Raw genomic sequence first — 17721 nt, 5'->3', positions numbered from 1 at the left:
CGTTTTGTGTTCCTGGAAGCTGTACAGAGTTCAAGTTTAGTTTTTGCGCGAACCATCTGGAATGTGGATGAATCCAGCACCATTAACATAACTTTTTGCAATGCTTAGAGTTTCCCTGTACGCCGTCGATCAGTCCTTCGGCCGCCAACCAGAAAAAGCGTTAACAAAGAAGACGGCCGCGGCTCGACCGTACTCCGCATGGTCCTTCTAAATTTAGCAAGCACAGTACGACAAAAGTAGACGTACAGGACATGGATCGAGTAGATTCGAAGGCATGACATATCAGTCTATGTAGAATTATTTTAAAAAAACATTATTGCAAAGCGATTCGAAGTTGCTCTTGAGTTCTCCGTGAGACCATGTTTTCTCGACATGATTTCCCCCTATCAAAACACAACTAAAAGCGTTTCCTCGTTTTTCTGGTTTCTTCTCTCGTTACACTGTGTAGGCGGTATACACGGCTACTCACCTGAGTTTGCCGACATGAACCCCTTCCTGATCGCCAGTGGACCATCCTTCCGCAGGCACGAAGTAGTTGATCAAGTTTATGCAATCGATATTTACACGCTTATGTGCTGGCTTCTTCGTATTCGTCCCGGTTCTAACAACGGCAATCTGGAGCGAATAGCGAACAGCTTGCTCAAACCCGAAGTCGCTGAACGGCTCCTAAGCTTTGAACGTTGGCCGGAATGGTTCGTCTGGGTGACTCTTGAGTTGGAATTGATGTGGCTCTTTATGGTAGTGATCGTGATTGCGTCGGCAGCTATTGCACTTGGCATGTCACTCCACATGCAACGCAAGTATTCCCGTCTCGCTGAGCACTCGCGTGATCATTACGAGGATAAGAACCCCGTGTTCTAAACAAGGCTGGATTTTTTACATCCGGGATATTATTTACTATGCATTGACTTCGCCGCATACTTCATCAAAATCTTTGTTGTCTTTCTTTCTCCTTATTGATTATTTTCATATCTCTCCCGTATAATGAACAGAAGCGTCCTTTTCTAAAATATTCGAGTATCTGGATCTAAAATAGCCAGCTCTCTTCATCCGACTCAATTCTCATGCAACGTTTGGGTAATCAGGAACAATCTAACGCTGTATTAAAAATACTTCCACCTATAACTTATGACGTAAACAGTGAACACGATTTCTTTCTCCAACGTTTTCATGCACTTTTATCCCGGGCCGCGGAATTCAATAACCCCCCAGAAATAGTAGTTTAATGGTTCATACATTCCCACAAAGCTAATTTTGACGCTGAGCAATGTTTTTGTCACGGCTCTCATCTTCTGGTCACTAAATCATGCAACGTTTGGGTAATCAGGAACAATCTAACGCTGTATTAAAAATACTTCCACCTATAACTTATGACGTAAACAGTGAACACGATTTCTTTCTCCAACGTTTTCATGCACTTTTATCCCGGGCCGCGGAATTCAATAACCCCCCAGAAATAGTAGTTTAATGGTTCATACATTCCCACAAAGCTAATTTTGACGCTGAGCAATGTTTTTGTCACGGCTCTCATCTTCTGGTCACTAAAATCGAGATACGTCCACTAGTTACAATAACTCACTGAATGTGGTAACGTATTTTTCGTTTTGTAAAGTCGATGCACTGCATCTTTCCAAAGACGAATACTTTGGAGAATGGGTCACGTGACTTCTCCTGATGAGTCAAGGACTAATTTCGAACAGATCTCGGTGGACAGAATGGATTACATGACCCGCATAAAGCAGATGGGTAGCCACTGCACTTGTCTTAGACCTCCTCGATCTGGCTGTTGGGTTCGATGGTTCCTTATCTTCGAAAACCGTTTTCACAAGTCCGTCTTTCTAAGGAGATCTGGTTACAGACCACTTGACCCAGCATGCATATCCCATGTTGTGATTGCAAGCTATCGTCAGTACGACTTCATGACTGACAAAATTAGACGTTCAACAAGCAAATGACATAGTTGTTATTACTAAGTGCCATTGGGTCCACTTTGATAACCTGCACATAATGCAGCAAAATCTCGAGGTATATACACAGAAGTATTTTGCTGAATCAGTGGTCATTACCATGACGTGTGATAGTGTTATTTGCCATTTGGTCCGGTCTACTTCATCACCCAAAGGCAACTCAAACACGACAGACCGCAAGACGACTCAGTCCGAAGGTCAGACGTGAAACGTGCCCAAACAAGCGCCAACTTCACGATACGTTTGACTTTCACACTGTTGGACAATCTTGGGCCAGCGATATTCGTGGGTTTTAAGGGTCGGTAGACCGTTCCTTGCTAATGGCTACCGAAACCTAGAATAGTTTTGCTGAATATATCCACTCTGTTCGTCATCATTTTCGGTATGAACCAATAACTCAGTGTCTAGGCTCCTCAACACCGACACTCGAATTGTTTATCCCGTTATTTTAACCGACATCTACACTGCACACGGAGAACCCAACGGAGAGACGTTCTGTTGGAAAACAGCCAGGTCAGCTCCGTATGGTGAAACTCATTTTAACTCCTCTGTATCGGGAATGAGAACAAACGAGCAAGCGGCGAAGACATCCTGGACACCCCCTGGAAAGAAAGGAAACAAGTAAACCCTGTTTGGCATACTACACTCATTTGCATACCAATTTTGTTTACACGGAGGAACCGACTAGTGCCTTCGTTTACTACGTCTTTTTCAGCTGAATCTTCCGTACTAGGCCACCTCATGTCTCATTGGCGCGTCACGCCAGTATCGCAGTACGTTGTATAGACGTAACACAGCACTCATAGGGTTGTTGAACACTCTTGGACAACTCACAACCGGTTCAGCGCTTCTTCGGACTCATCATATAAGTCTCCCCAACCCTATGCTCTACTTGAACCCGAATGGTACGAGATTAGCGAAATACATTCATTTGCACACCAATTTCATTTTGACGACAGACTCACCTAGAACCCAGCTGAATGTCTTGTGAATAAACTGCAGAAGGGCCGGCGCATGCTTCACTTGGCACGATATCGAGATGTCGCAGTATATTTTCTCGTGAAATACGTCCATATAATGTATCGCGATATCTCGAATATTGTACCAACTGAAACATGAGGCTGCCTGGTGCATCATACTGAGTTGCTTAAGAACACCACAAAGGAGAGATTCGGCTGGGTTCCGGATGAGTCTCCCATCAAAACCGAATTAATATGCGGATGAATGCTAAGACCGATCAGCATCTCGACTAATGAAGGTGAACAGCACCAATTCGGCTGTTTACAGGTGTCTAGTCAAGCAGGGATACCTCCACTCACGAAGTGGGAACTATTCCAACATCGGTATAAGCCGCTTCAGAATCACCCGAGGTATATAGTAAAGTATTTAGACAATGAAGATACCGTAATGTGCATTACTGTACATGAATTTCGTATTCAAATTCCAGAAACGCAACAAATGTGTATCGATAAAATACCTGAACTGCGCACAAGAGCAGTTTACTGACCAGTGTGTATGAAAGCCCGCACTTTGAAGGCTACAACAGGCATTTGAAATATGGACACGATGCGGTGGTGTCCAACCGTACACTTTCCTGAGCGCCTGACCTATATCTGGGATCTGCGGAAATAACAAGGTGGAACAGGAGGGGGGTTGTTGTACTAATGAAGAATGAAAGGAAACGTCGCATGTTTTCGCCTACCCGCCTTCCAGGAAGCAAGGAAGTCATCACACAACGGCCGATCGGATAAGCGGGTAAATTTGATGATGTAATTCATGACTGCATGTGGACTTAGATTATGCTAGGGTACCCACACCTGGATTTGAGAACAATTATGGTCCTCATCCAAACACCTGACCAACTGTCAGAGTTGGTTGACGTAACCTAACCATCTGAGGAACACGGTGCCATACCTGTTCCAACAACTAGCCTGAACGGCCAGGAGACTATTTGTCAGACTTCTATCTACTGACCAACTTTGCAGAATCTTTATGGTTGTATGAGATGACATGGCCGCCAAATTTCAAGCAGCTTGCCACAGAAAATCAAATTTCCTCTCCGTTCTTTACTTCTGCCAGGTCAAATCTTTCTTCTTTTTTGACCTGTGCAATCGGGTTCTTGCTGACCCCGAACCTCACTGCCGATGTTCATACAATCATGCCAATGATTGTGAAATCTGACTTATGGAACAAAAGAAAACCAACTCAACGACGCCCTTTCTGCGCATTGTTCCGAAACCCTAGAATTCTTGGCTGCGCTCACATCACGTTTGGGTTATATCTAACAGTGTCAATAAACATTCTCTTGTTGTGGAACAGTTGATTGCAAGTATAATAAATTGCGCTGTTAACAGAGTTCAATGTCCAGCTTTTCACGCCACGTTACATAACTTGCTATCCATCCTTCATAAACTCACTCATTAGATTGTTAATTTCTGTGTGGCCTTTCTCAATATTCTTCCTGAGTTCAGTGAAAAGAGTAGTGCGGTATAACCACGTCTCTGCAAATTATTGGTCGTGATTTGACGTGATTTCCCTCCGAACGTGATTTCTCCAAACCTTTACTGAACAACCGATCGAGTGTGGACAAACCATCGTGTGGAACATGCAAGGGAATGCACTTCTTGGTCAAAGATTCCAAATTAGATCAGAAGTTGATGAAAACATCTTCAAAAGACCCTGATCCGCCGGCTTATCAGTTCCTGAGAAAACAAATCATAGTTCTCTTCGACAGCTATTGAAGATCTGTATTGTTCAAATACGACATCATAAACAGGTAGTACAAAAATACTGCTACAAAATCTGAGCAAAGTGCGTTGGGAGTAAAGAAAATGCATTCGGATGGAACAACCGGGGAGTATAAAAACGATCAAGCGCTGCTGCGTGGCTTGAGCGCAAAAAGTACGTCCGATTTGCTGCAGTTCAGGCGAACTAGCATTGAGGTGTCTCGTCTTGAGGGTTCTGTGAGGAGCAGTTTGTGAGCACCGAGGCTTGAACAGATGTCGAACACCTCGGAAGTCGTGGGGCACGGGAAACCTGCAGAACAGTAGCAAATGGGGTTGGCCAGTAAGTTAAACCTGAGTGTGCTGCGAAAACAAAAAAAAGTTCTAACACAATACAGATGGAGGCTCAAGAGAGCTTTCCGAACAAGGCAATACAATTCGGAATAAATCCCCATTGTTTTCAGTAATAGTAGCTTAGCATTCCACAATAGAGAGGAATCAAATGGCTACGCCTATGAGCAAAACCAGTTGGGACAACCCTCAGTGGTGGGTAGCAGCGACGGAACTTCCAGAAATACTGGACAACTGGCGTCTACTATATGGTAAAAACTCTCTACAACGGCTACAGACAGAGCTCGTCAAAAACGTTTGCTACAAGGAACAGTGAGAGGATCTTCTTCAAGTCGTGACTACAAGAAAGGAGGACCATTTTATGGGGAAGATAGCAGGAATGTGGTGGGACCGGCTCAAAACAGTCTTTGTAAATTAGGTTTGAAGATGCGACCAACGCAATACATGATCCTAATTTGGGGCTTAGACAAATGAGAAACAACCGCTATTCCAATGAAAATTTCCGAAACACTGTTGAATGGGTTGTTCAATTTCTGGAGATGAATAGAGTAGTTTGAAGTATAGCGTTCGCAGCGGAACCCCAAGCAAGCTGACTATGTTCGTGAACGGCACAAAGAGAGTTGTCTTGTGCTCATCCCAACGATTCAGGTAGCGCAATGAGAAAAACATGATTAGAAGAGCAAGAGGTCGCCTGAAGATGAAAAACACTAACCGTGGAGACACAAGAGATCGCTGATAGATGACAGCCAGAAGTATAACCATGACTAAGTCTTAGAGAGAAAATTTCTATGGCTGGCATTTTTAGGGAATCGTTCGTCGGATCTTACAGGTTCGAAAGTTGGATAGACACGTGGAGCAATCAGGCAAACGAACAGAGGGCAGAGAAATCGCGTTAGTCACCACTGAACCACAGGAGTGAGGTCATCAATCGGATGACCTGAATGTGTTCGTGTTCGGAGATGAGTCACATCACGTTGACGAGGTATCGTGTGACAGTGTCGCAGGTCGACTACCCCGGCCACCGTTCTTGTGCCATATACTGTTGTTTTTGGCTGGCCTATGAGAGCTTGGTAATGCTCCGTCCCAGTAAGATGTTTTGCATCCAGGGCTGGTTATTGACTGCTTAGTTCCTTATCCAGACGACGCAGTGTTCTTTTACCTAATCGTACATCTAACGTGTATTGATACATTGAACATGGTAAAAACTGCAAACAAATTTTGGACGCTGAGACAGTCCTCAGTAAAAACGTTTGCTTGTGGGCGAGAAACGAAGTGTTGTAGCGGGAAACACTCTTCTCGGAGAGTTCATTAGGTCAGCCGATAAGTCATCTTTTGATAGAAGTTTCATTCTATTGTGTTTGCGTTTTCTAGGAAAAGTTACTCGCAACATCGTCTCCCAATAAGCACGACCCGACGAAACCAAGTCGGAAAGGCTTGTTCGTCAAAATATCCCATATGTTTGAACCTTTGGAATCTTGAGAACTGACTGGTATGAGAGTTAAATTCTCCTTTTCAAAGCAGAGTACAATTCGCAGTCACTTTGAATCGAAAATTACCCAGTGGTGGACAGCACTCACCCTCTAGACGACAAAGAGCACACATCTGAAGAATGCAGCGGTCCAATCGGGCCTCCTCTGTCGAACGCGCCTGAAACTCAGCGATGAGGGCCCGCAGAAACAGCTTCTCGTAAAGGGAACAGGCCTGGATTGCACACAGCTTTGGTGTGGTGAACATTTCCTTGAGAGCTGCATTGATATGTTCAATTCCAATCTCCTTTTTCGATTTTGACTGGGGAACCATTTCAGCGGCACGTCGACAGATGTCTAGCGCACGGCGTACATCACCCGACACAGCAGCGACCTTCCGCGCCGCCAGTTCTAAGGCTTTTTCCTAAAGATGAGATGGAGGTAGTTTGTAACGGGTAGGAGAATCAACACTCAAATGTGCTGTAAAATGGAACAGCACCTAGCGGCAGAAGCCTTTGATGCTCAAATCATTCAGACGCAATCCGGTACAAAAATCTCCCCTTCAGGATCACTCATCCAGTGTGAGTATGCTGAGGCATAGGAAATCACACCCATTTGTGGATAACCTGAAATTCATTTTCACTTCCGAGCGCAACAGTTATATTGTCTATAGAAAAGCATGATAACGATATGTAACTTGCCAATGGATGAAAGTCCACGAAATGTCCAAGCATATAGTAACTCATCAGAGTTAAGTGTTCCGCACATCCTAGATGTCATAAAATCAAACAATAATGCTATGTGAGCCGAATGATTCTAGTTTCGTGTCCACAGAATGGGACCTCTTCTGAGTTAAGCATTTGGAGAACGCCATTGATGAGACGAAGCCAAAAGGTTTTACGGGGGAAAAGCAAAGTATACATTTCTAACCACGTGGAGTAATGCGTCCGGATCGTAGTCTGCTCCTATACGCAGCTAGCTGGGGCTATGCTGGCTAAGCAAACACTTACGGGAACTGGCACACGACGGGTACCAGATGAAGAGTACACTTTCCGCTGCATGAACCAAGGGTACACACACCTACTAAGTTCATGTACCATGCCAAAATGTGTGTTGTGTTGTGAGATCATTTTTCACCCGCATGAGTACAAAGATCACACCGCTTTTTCAAAAAGCTAAACGAACCCCTTATAATGTGAACTCGTATGTAGTACCCAGCAAACGTGTTTGGTCCTCATGCATGGTGGCATGCTTGCCCACACATCATTCAGGCGACTAGTTATTTGGTTGGTCCCGGTGAATGTTGAGTCTATGTAATTTTGACTAACAGTCTCACATCTTAAACAGAACAGAATGTTGGTAGTTCAATTTATTCATTTGGTGGTCGGAATGCTCACTAAGCTTGGCAATTTCGTTGCAAACGTCTTACCACCAGTCGAAATGACATCATCAATGCGCTCCATTTCATGACACGCACTGATCGTTTCGCGTCGATTGGTGATGAAACGTTCGCAACAGAGCTATCAAACCCAACGAACGATTGGGCCACTAGTGTCATGTCTGCTTAACGAGCAACGAACCTACACAAATTTTGTCAGAGTGGCGGGCACCGTAAAATCATTATTCCTAAACTGTCCCATCGGCGTATTGGGTGGTATTCACGGTGGACAATGCATGGACATGAAACTCGTCATCGCCTCTAATCAAATCGCAGGGAATCGCGCTGCCTCAGCTCGCTACAGAAATGTGATCAAAGCAAAATAGACAACCAAGGTTCGTGAAGACAGCTGATAAACGAAAAAGGTCCAGGGTAACGTCCGAAGAATTATTCTACTAGTGAAAGGAAGAAGGCCTTCGCTGCGGAGTTAGTTATTAGGAAATGCCAACTGACCGGTTACAGACCATTGAACAGGGAAGCATCTTATTTACAAAAACCGGACACCCATCTTCTCCCGAACGCGTCTTCTTGAACTTTCCTGGAGATTCATTGACTCCACTCATTCGTCTCTCAAATCCAAACAAATGTTACAAAGTGGCTCCACGAATTCCGCAACAGATCTCCCCTTTTCAAAAGATGCAAAGCGAAATTCTACGAACAGCACATACTACTCGCGTGCCTCCCCATCAGTAGTGTCACCGTTACACTAGTAGCCAATATAGGCTAACACAGGGAAAAATAAACGATGTTCCCCACTGGAACTGAACCCTCTCCGAAATAATATGTGTGACAGCCCGGCGGTCAAGGCTCGAAGCAACCGATCAAAGTGTTCATGGTTTAAACGTAAGCCTGCTCTTATCTAGTCATGGGCAACTTGGTAGCGTCTCAGCCGTCGCGGTTCCGAGCTATGCACGTGAAAATCAAGCTGGTATGTAGATGAGTGCAGTTGTCGCGATCAAAGTGTTCATGGTTTAAACGTAAGTCTGCTCTTATCTAGTCATGGCCAACTTGGCAGCGTCTCAAACGTCGCGGTTCCGAGCTATGCACATGGAAAGCAAGCTGATATGCAGATGAGTGCAGTTGTCCAAATCCATCCAATTTGGGTTGGCTGAAACTCGGGGACTGTGCCTACCTGGAGAGCCGAAATCGGTCGTGGGTTGTCGAAGAGTTTCCCGCAACCTTGTGAGTAACTCATCACTTATCTTTGTTCCTCCGGAAAAATTAATTGCGGTAACTCTTGGTAACTAGGAGTCTCCTCGGAAGATTTTTACAGTTTAAACAATGATTATACGGGATGAATATGGTTTCGTACCCACGCATAGTAAGAAGAGTTTACGCTGAGATATCCCTCTACACCGTTCACCGTCACTCAGAATGACCATAAGAGCTGCTTGGATCACGAATGCTGACGGACATCTGTTCGTCCAACCCATGGTATACCCCTTGACCTGTCGTCATTAAACTCTCTTGAACGAACATCTTGCCTATCTACGGGAAACCGGGATACTCAGCGAACTTGTTACAGTAGAAACCCGAAGGCCATCTATCGTAATAGATCAACTCACCTGAAACGAACTCGATCCGCTACCGATTAGGCGAGACTGAACAATGTGCACTAACTGCTCGTGGGAATAGGGCGCAAAGGTGAGGCGTGTGAGACCGAGGCGACTGGCAACCCGAGGGTGCAGCAGTCGTTCGGGCAAGTCCATAGTGTTGGCAATCGCCAAAACAATGAGTGAGCGCCGCCCACGAGGACGTGTTGGCCAATCGAACAAGTTATACAGCACGTCTTGGCGACGGGTGCAAAGCAGATCCAACTCATCGATCACAAGGACCACTGGTGGTAGATTGCTCTTTTCTCGATGTGACTGTCTCAAACCAGAGGAACAGAATTCCCGTTCTAACTGCTGGGCGGCTTGTTTGGCAGGAAGCAACTGTCCAGTGAGTTGCTAGCATGAAAGAAGAGTTAAAAATACATTTAGAGAAGACATGAAGTTTGAAAAAAACTAAAGCGGTTACAGTGAAAGTTAGGGAGGGTCAAGAGTACATTCCTGATACGAGGACGGTCTATTGAACATGCTGTTTCGAAGTTCCCTAAGACTCCACTGAGTAGTATATAATGTAGCTACATTGTACGTTACTAGATAAGCTTCAGTGTCAATCTACTACTTTCCTTAAGAGCCACTGTCTCCTGCGCGAGGAAAAGTTACCTCCAATAATCTAAAATAGTCATCGCCCGTGGCCGACGACGCATGATACGCGCAGTTTAAAGAGCCGGCCGTCAGTTGTAGTAACGCAGTCACAGATTACATAAACTCAAGCAATCAAAACCAGCATTCATGGTTGACATTCAGGTTCCTAGCATTCCGGGGACGCGGAGGCAAAACCTTCATCAATACAGCGTCAGATTTGCGCAGCGCGTGACGGAACCCACGTAGATGTCATTGTTGGACAAGTTCAGAAAAAATAAGTGCCTCGGTAGTGTTGCCTGAGAAAGTTGTTGAATAACCCACCAACCAAATGAACCCTCAACATGCGTCCAAGAAACCAGCATTCAAACGCCTTGATCCTGCAAAGGTTGTGAATTCTAAGGGTCCAGGTTCCGGGTGGACAATGGCTTTGTGGCGTAGTTCATTTCTGAATGTCTTCAGACTGATGGCTTCTTTGGACCATTTGGCCATTTAATAGAACTACGGACTCCACGCACTTAGATGTAACCAAGATAATCACCACATCGGTGATAGGAATTGGGATGACTTTCGGATCAGCAGTCGTACTGAAGAATTTCATCCCTTCTACACTAATTCCAAGTGCAAATAATGTGTGTTTGTTGATACGGTCAGGACGATACAGTCATCAGTAAGGTCCAGACCCGTCATTAAGGGGGTTGTACTGCGTTGAATTTCTAGACACTTTTGTAGAGCATTTTCTATTTTCTACACAATCGCAGATGTGGACAGCAATAATGACAGTGGACTACTTTGTTGCATCTGCGATTCGTGGTCAAAATCAATCGGCTCGTCATCACACTGAAGGAAATGGGCATTCGCTATGACGTAGGGAGGCATGAACTGAGTCAGAACTTCTTGGATACTCTACCAGCTTTCAGACTTGGTAACAGGGCGTGCCTGCGGACTGAGGTAAATCGCCCACAGGAGTATGCCAAACAGGATGCGGTTGGCTGCAACGAGAGTAATCACTTGGGAAGCAGTCTTCTATTGATGTATAAACAGGGCTGCCGCTGAACAAAAACAGCTGACTGTTAGAAGAAAACAAGGAATTCAACGTTTGCAAAACGACTTCGATATGTGTCCAATATCCGACAGTAAAGTAGAAAAGACTTTGTCCATTAAAAGAGCTCATCAAGTCGCCGTTTCATTTAGGCACTTCTACGGCGCAAAAACGCAAGCGTAGCGCAGTAACACTCCCCAAAGAATTCGGATTTGCACTTTAATTGTATTCCAGATCAAGCTGTTGCTTCGGCCGGCATGAGTGAATGAACGCAAACCAACTATTCAGCAATGTGTGGCATTCGCTGGGCTCACCTGGGCGCATGTTGCCGCTTGGCTATTCGTATAAAGTGACGACTGGAAATTTCCCCAGTTGGAACTTACTGCTTAGACCAAGTTAATTTATATTGTTTCTAAAAACAGCCCATGACCATTAAAATAACACCTACTATTAATAGCAAGGCGTTCTACTGGTAAACGACTGCGGTGATCCTTTTAATGAAAACCGTAAGTGGTGTTTCCTTCTTTCGGTAAGGTCCTAGTAGAGGCATCAAACACGTCACCAGCTTTATGTAACAACGGGATAGTCACAGATTCACAGCACCAATTCTTCAAGAGATTTGCTTGATTTCAAGGTACCTTCTACTTAACCTCGCCTTCAGCAGTGGGAGCTAAACACAGGACAACGTTGGGGGGCCAAAATGCTGCTTTTTTAAAGCAAGTGCCACACGTCTTTCTCCCATAGTGCTGGAATCGGTTTGCTGTTTATCGTCATTCACTGTCCCAACTACATGAAGAATATCATCTCTAGACTACTGTGAAACGAAGCTTCTTTGATTCACCCAAGTTAGCATACTGATCTGTCGATAAACGCAATTCATCCTGTAGTCGTATACACTTACATATTGCACAGTCAGAATGGCAAATTAAGTGATGCCATTCTGAATCAGCGGCAGGTTTAGATCATCAGAATTATCTGTTCGTACAGAACCTGTTTGACAGTCGGTCTGAAAGTGAGATTATAGGCTCACTCCGCAGCGCACGGTCAAGTGATCACCGCTACAACTCACGGCTCAAAGGACTATGAAAGTAGGAGCCGAAATGACACAGGAGAAGGCATCAATGGACATGGACTACACAGACGACATATTCTTTATTTAATGCTCCTCAGTCCACACAAGCAACTCGAAACGGAATATCGGAAACGGTTTCGACAGCAGTGGGGGCGAGATGGTTCAGTGGTTAGAGCGAGAATTTACTGACAAGAAGGTCCGCGGTTCGAACCCGACCTCTGCCGCTCGACTTCCCCTGTCTAGACTTGGGCAACCTGACAGTATCCCAACCCTCGTGCTTCCTTGGCAGTTAGGCATCGAAAGGGTGCTGCAGCTGAACGATTTCTCTTTCTTTTTTCGACAGCAGTGTACAGCCATCTTGCTTTTCGATATTTCCCATCTTCATGTGAAGAGGTTAGACTTGATGACTGAAGGTTATACAAGTAACGATTATACAGTGACACAAAAGCCATTGTGAGCGCTATGAAAATGCAAGAAATTGCTGCCACTTTACACCATTTGTGACGTGCAATCAAAGCCAAAGGTCAAATCAAGTCACCAAGTCTCGCGTGCAAGCAAATGTTAAGTGTGGCAACAATAGGTCTTTCTGACGTAACATCACCACGGCAAAGGAAAAAAGAGTTAACCCGTCTATCACACTGCATCTTGTCGAACCTTACGTTCCGTGCTGCATTGCCAGTGAAGGCATTCACGGTTCATACCGCTGATACTGCTCAGTCTCGGAGGCGACAGATCATTCGTCACACATTAACTCTCCTAGCATTCAAGGACAGAATGGGATGAATGAGTTCACAGAAACAACACAGGGTCGGGGCGTAATTGTCTGAAACGGTGAAGTGTTACTGCCGAGTTTGGGGGGAAATAAGAGACAAAGTTGATGTAGATGCGTCTATCCTTGATCGCTACAGTGCTCTCAGTCAATTGCAACCGAGTACGACAGGCTCATTCATTATACTCCAAAATACAACGACCAAGATGGAGTCTATTGAGAAAGGAACCACAGGAAGGTATTTTTCAACGGTTTATTGAACTTCATGTACAACGCACCGTAGCTCGAAAAAAGTCAGTTCCGCTGCCAAATCTCAAGTCTCTTCAGATGAGTCTACTGTAAACATCATACACGGAGTCATCAGGGCACCGAAAGAAATCCCAAAAGTAATAAGGGCGTGTTTCACCTGTTGTGGGATCAGTACTAGTGAGAACACAGTGCTGCCCGAAAACAACGAATAGTTCGGTTCTCTCAGAGTCCAGAAGCTGAACAACTAGGGTGTGCAAAGAATTTGAGTTCGAGATTGAAACCCCGGTTCGTGAGTACTGAAAAGCTGACGGTAGCGTCCAACGCAGCAATCGATGGAGAAAGAATACCTGTGGTGAATACAAACCAAGCTTTAGAACCTACTCAATTGATCGTCGTAGTCACTAGAATGAGTGTTTTACTCAAGTAAGTGAATGAACTGTTCCTCGATCGATATTTCATCTGGCAAGTCAATCATGTGCACAACGTTTCTATACGCACATCTCAACAATAAGGTTACTCAGGTGCTTTTTTCAGGACAGTGGTGCGCACCTCAGTCACAGTTCGCAAAAAGGGTACGTTGATCCTTCAAATGATACTTCACCCTATGAAAGTAGTCAGAAAGTTCGGGGGAAATGCCCGTGAACACTGAAATGATCTCTTCGAAGCATTGGGTTATTGTCATCGAGAAGTCCATAACGAAAAAGAGGCGCATGAGGAAATATTTACCTGGCTTGAAACCAATGACAGGGATAAAAAGCGCGGATAATCATCGAACCAAGGAGTGAAACATCACCTAACGTATGACTAGACACACCTGCAGTATTTGTGCGTAAACTTGTTTTGGATCATTCACTTGCATACCGTTGACCGTTATTTTCTGAAAAGTCGCACGTTGATCACGGACGTCAGTCATCGCTGCTAGGACTGCGTTAACCGAAGCCGTTTTGCCAGTACCTGGCAAACCGGAAATATACATACACCTGCAAAAAAGCATAATGAGTTGACAGTAACATAGCACCACCACAATGGAAGAATTAAGGGAAGTAGGCATACTGTTCACAGGACTGATAACAAAAAGGTATCAAGCAGAAACAACATAAAGATTAGAATGAAGCTTTTAGCAGACTTCGCATAACGCCTATAAACGTAGAGTAGTAAGGCCCGGAGGCTTCTGAAATGGTCTACTATCCCAGCAAAAAATCGTTCAGCTGTAGCACCCTTTCGGTGCCTAGCTACCATACCACATGAAGGAGGCACGAGGGCTGGTCCATCTCGCCCCCTACTGTCCCAGCACGTATCAGTGCAATAAACAGAGAAGCCAGGCTGTGGAAACGGTAACAGAGCCTGCGAGGGAACACCTACTAGAAAGATGCTAAACTGTCTGATCTATGGGGGGGGGGTTAGCCCCGTTAGATGCCTCAACATATGTGCATCGAGTGGGTCAACTGGTAAAGACTGTTGACAATGCCATTGATATGGATGACAAGACATGCACCAAATTCGACAGCGCTTCTTATCCGTTTGTGAGTCACTATACCTCACCCATGTGCATATCGTGATTAGTGGACAGAATCGTGTTAGCCCGAGTTTATGAGTAGGGCGAAAAACAACAAGGATAAGCGGGGAAATAACATGAATTACCCCGGACAAAGTCGGTGCGATAAACCACCTACTCGCAGTGCCGACTGGATAGCCCAGGCGTCAGTCTGGGGGAGCTAAGAGTTCAGCAACTCCAGACAGGGTTAACCACTCTGTTTGGTTTCAATGTGCTGGTTACTTTCGACAATGTGCAATGAGAATCACCTGGCGCCTCCGAACCAGTTCTAACCAAACAGCGGCCTACTCGTCAGAAGCTGATAACTATAACCGTGGATTGCGCGGTGTCACTTTCGGAATCCCGTGCTGACAGTTCAATTTCTAGGGCTGACCTTATGGCATTCCCGAGAGTTGCAGTCTGGCATCATAACACCGGAGCAAATCTTGTCGCTTCTGGACCTCCACACCTCCAAGACATTTCCACACACTTGGAGAACTACAGTTCTCCAGACGCCGCCGTCGTCAGCTAGCCGATCGGATGTCGGTCAACCGAAAGTAGATCAGCCGAGCCAACTACGCCGTCATCCAGACTCTATACCACCAAAGACGGAAAGATGCGGCGTCTGCTGTGCTCAATGCATCATGGAAGGGTCTATACAAAGGGGACTGCGGCCTACCTCTTGACGCTGACAGTATTGGAAACAGTTACTCTCTGTTCCAAAAACACGTGGATAGCCATCCAAGTCGTGCAGTGCCACCATCCGATTGGAGTTTGGTCGAGTCAATTACAAGTGAATAAGCCGGCTGCACGATCAGTTTAATGTGCTGTTGGTCCCCAAGTCTCGACAAGCTCACACCCAAGATGCCTCAGAGATTCAATGGCAGCGCCTTCGCTGGGTATTTCAACTTTCTCTTATTACCTGGGTTTTGTCCACCGCAGCTGTATCGAGCTGGTATGGCCTTAGTTCCGAGAGTTTCAAATCAGACTTCACCGGACCAACTGAAACCGCTTTCCGTGTCATCCATGCTTGTTTGACGATTTCATAAGGTGTTGGCTGACCGCCGGAGCCGTAGCTTGCAACTTTACTCACTCCAGTTTGCATTTCTACATCGAAAAGGTTGTTTCGAAGCGACATCGCTGTTACATGCCCTGCTCTGTCACTCTTCAGTGACTGCTCCGAAGCTCAGCTTGGCACTTGCTCTGAAATCTCGAAAGCGTTTGATTCGGCTTCGCATGACACAGTTGTCAGACCAGCCGAGCCGTTTAAAGCACCGTCACCTCTGGTTAGATACATCGCACAGTCCTATGAGAGTGCTGCAGCAGTTTTCCTCAACTCCGAGGTTTATTGGCACAGAGGTGTGAGACAGGGAGATCCACTCTCCCGACTATTGTTCACCAAGGATTGTCGATACCGCAACTAGGACACCAGTTCCATGACACTTTAGTGGATGGTTTTGCCTTCGCTGAAGAGTGGGTCGTGTGGTCGCAGAAAGTCAGACTCGCCTTAAAGAGAAGGTATGAAGCTGCTGCGGTCGAGCTGCAAAGAACTGGCATAAAGATCAAAGGCCGAAATTGAAAGCGATGGTGATTTGTGGGTACAGGGAACATCCAGCGACAGCGGTCTCATTCGGACCGTTTTTCTGCGCCGGGGAACTCATCGCTCCTCTGGGTCCGACAGATGCCGTGACATACTTCAGCATCCCCTTTACTTTCAACGGGAAAGAGTCTGCAGCATCAGCTGCTCAAACTGCTTGATGAGGTGACACCTTCCCCCTTTGAAGCCGCATCAAAGAACAGAGATCACAAAGAACTATCTGATACCGAGGCTGGCACATTCGCTCGTGCTAGGCGAAGTCCACCGAAACACGCTCAAAAAGTTGAACAATTGCATCAGGCAATCCACTCTGGCTGGCTACGTCTACTGAAGGACACCCCGATCAGCTACATCCACACCGTTAAGTGACATGGGGGACTTAGTATTCCAATTCTGAGTGCAACTATCCCGATGCAGCGGAGAGCGTGTATGAAAAAGCTTTTGTCTTCTCAGTACCGAGTACTACGCAATGTGGACAATAATTCTGCATTTAGCAAGATTCTTCGGAAACTCAGCCTTCCGATCCGAGTCTAAGGTGCATGCGTAAACACCAAGGAAGAGCTCGTAGCTACTTGGGGCGATAGTCTGCACAATAGCGTTGACGGTCACGGTTTACGAGAGTTGGTTGCTTCGCATCTGTCGAATCGATGGCTTGTGTTTCCAGAGCAAGTGTTTCCTCGGATATTTATCCGAAGTGCCCAGCTCCGATGCCACCTGCCCAAGATAGAGTTAGAAGCGCCGGGCTTGGTCATGGTTAGCAGACTATGGCCAATCGAGGAGTTTGGTGCATATTGTACGGTCCTGCTGGATCGAGCATCATGGTGGATGTGCTCGCCATAATCGAATTGCAAGGGAACTCATGAAACGCCTCCGTCGCGTTGGATACACCGTCTTCGAGAAGTCGACGTCCTTCATCAAGCCTGGCCTAATCGCTGTTCGGTAGCGCCGAGCAACTGCGAAAAACGTGAGCATAGTCTCGGGTGGGTGAAAAGTGACTGCGTGGAACGACAAGAAGCACAAACATGGTACTGATGAATGTTCCCTTGCCATACTCTCAGCCCTACGTGCAACCGCTTATGTGTTGACTTTTCGATTCACCAACCGGTCTTCATCTCTTATCATCTATCCGCCAAGACTGTTATTGGACTGGGACTTCCTAAAGTCAAAGTCCGTGACTTGCATTTGCTTACAATTTCGGGCTCCCCACGTACTGACGACACTTTTATGCGTGGTAACATTGACTCTCACACCAAACCAACTATAACGAACAGTGTGCCTAACGTGAGAGTCTTGATTGTGCTAGCGCTTATCGCGCCTTGAAAAG

General features: G+C 45.7%; 2 protein-coding genes across 2 annotated transcripts in view; one reads left to right on the top strand and one right to left on the bottom strand.

Moving 5' to 3' along the window:
- T265_04362 (hypothetical protein) overlaps window positions 1-1162 on the top strand; it is a gene marked incomplete at both ends in the record, with an annotated part of 52239 nt that extends 51077 nt beyond the window's left edge. The window contains one exon of the mRNA XM_009169083.1: window positions 449-1162. Within this exon, the coding sequence (XP_009167347.1) occupies window positions 449-861 (413 nt within the window). The remainder of the gene's footprint in view (window positions 1-448) is intronic.
- A 3525-nt stretch (window positions 1163-4687) lies between these two features.
- Window positions 4688-17721, bottom strand: part of T265_04361 (hypothetical protein) — a gene marked incomplete at both ends in the record, with an annotated part of 19412 nt that continues 6378 nt past the window's right edge. Inside the window, 4 exons of the mRNA XM_009169082.1 lie at window positions 4688-5003; window positions 6619-6931; window positions 9511-9894; window positions 14081-14246. Of these exons, the coding sequence (XP_009167346.1) occupies window positions 4837-5003; window positions 6619-6931; window positions 9511-9894; window positions 14081-14246 (1030 nt within the window). The remainder of the gene's footprint in view (window positions 5004-6618; window positions 6932-9510; window positions 9895-14080; window positions 14247-17721) is intronic.

This window comes from Opisthorchis viverrini, assembly GCF_000715545.1.
Source record: "Opisthorchis viverrini unplaced genomic scaffold opera_v5_71, whole genome shotgun sequence".
Classification (NCBI taxonomy): Eukaryota; Metazoa; Platyhelminthes; class Trematoda; order Opisthorchiida; family Opisthorchiidae; genus Opisthorchis; species Opisthorchis viverrini.
Note: the sequence above shows the minus strand (reverse complement) of the source record. Positions and strands in the feature narration are given on the sequence as shown.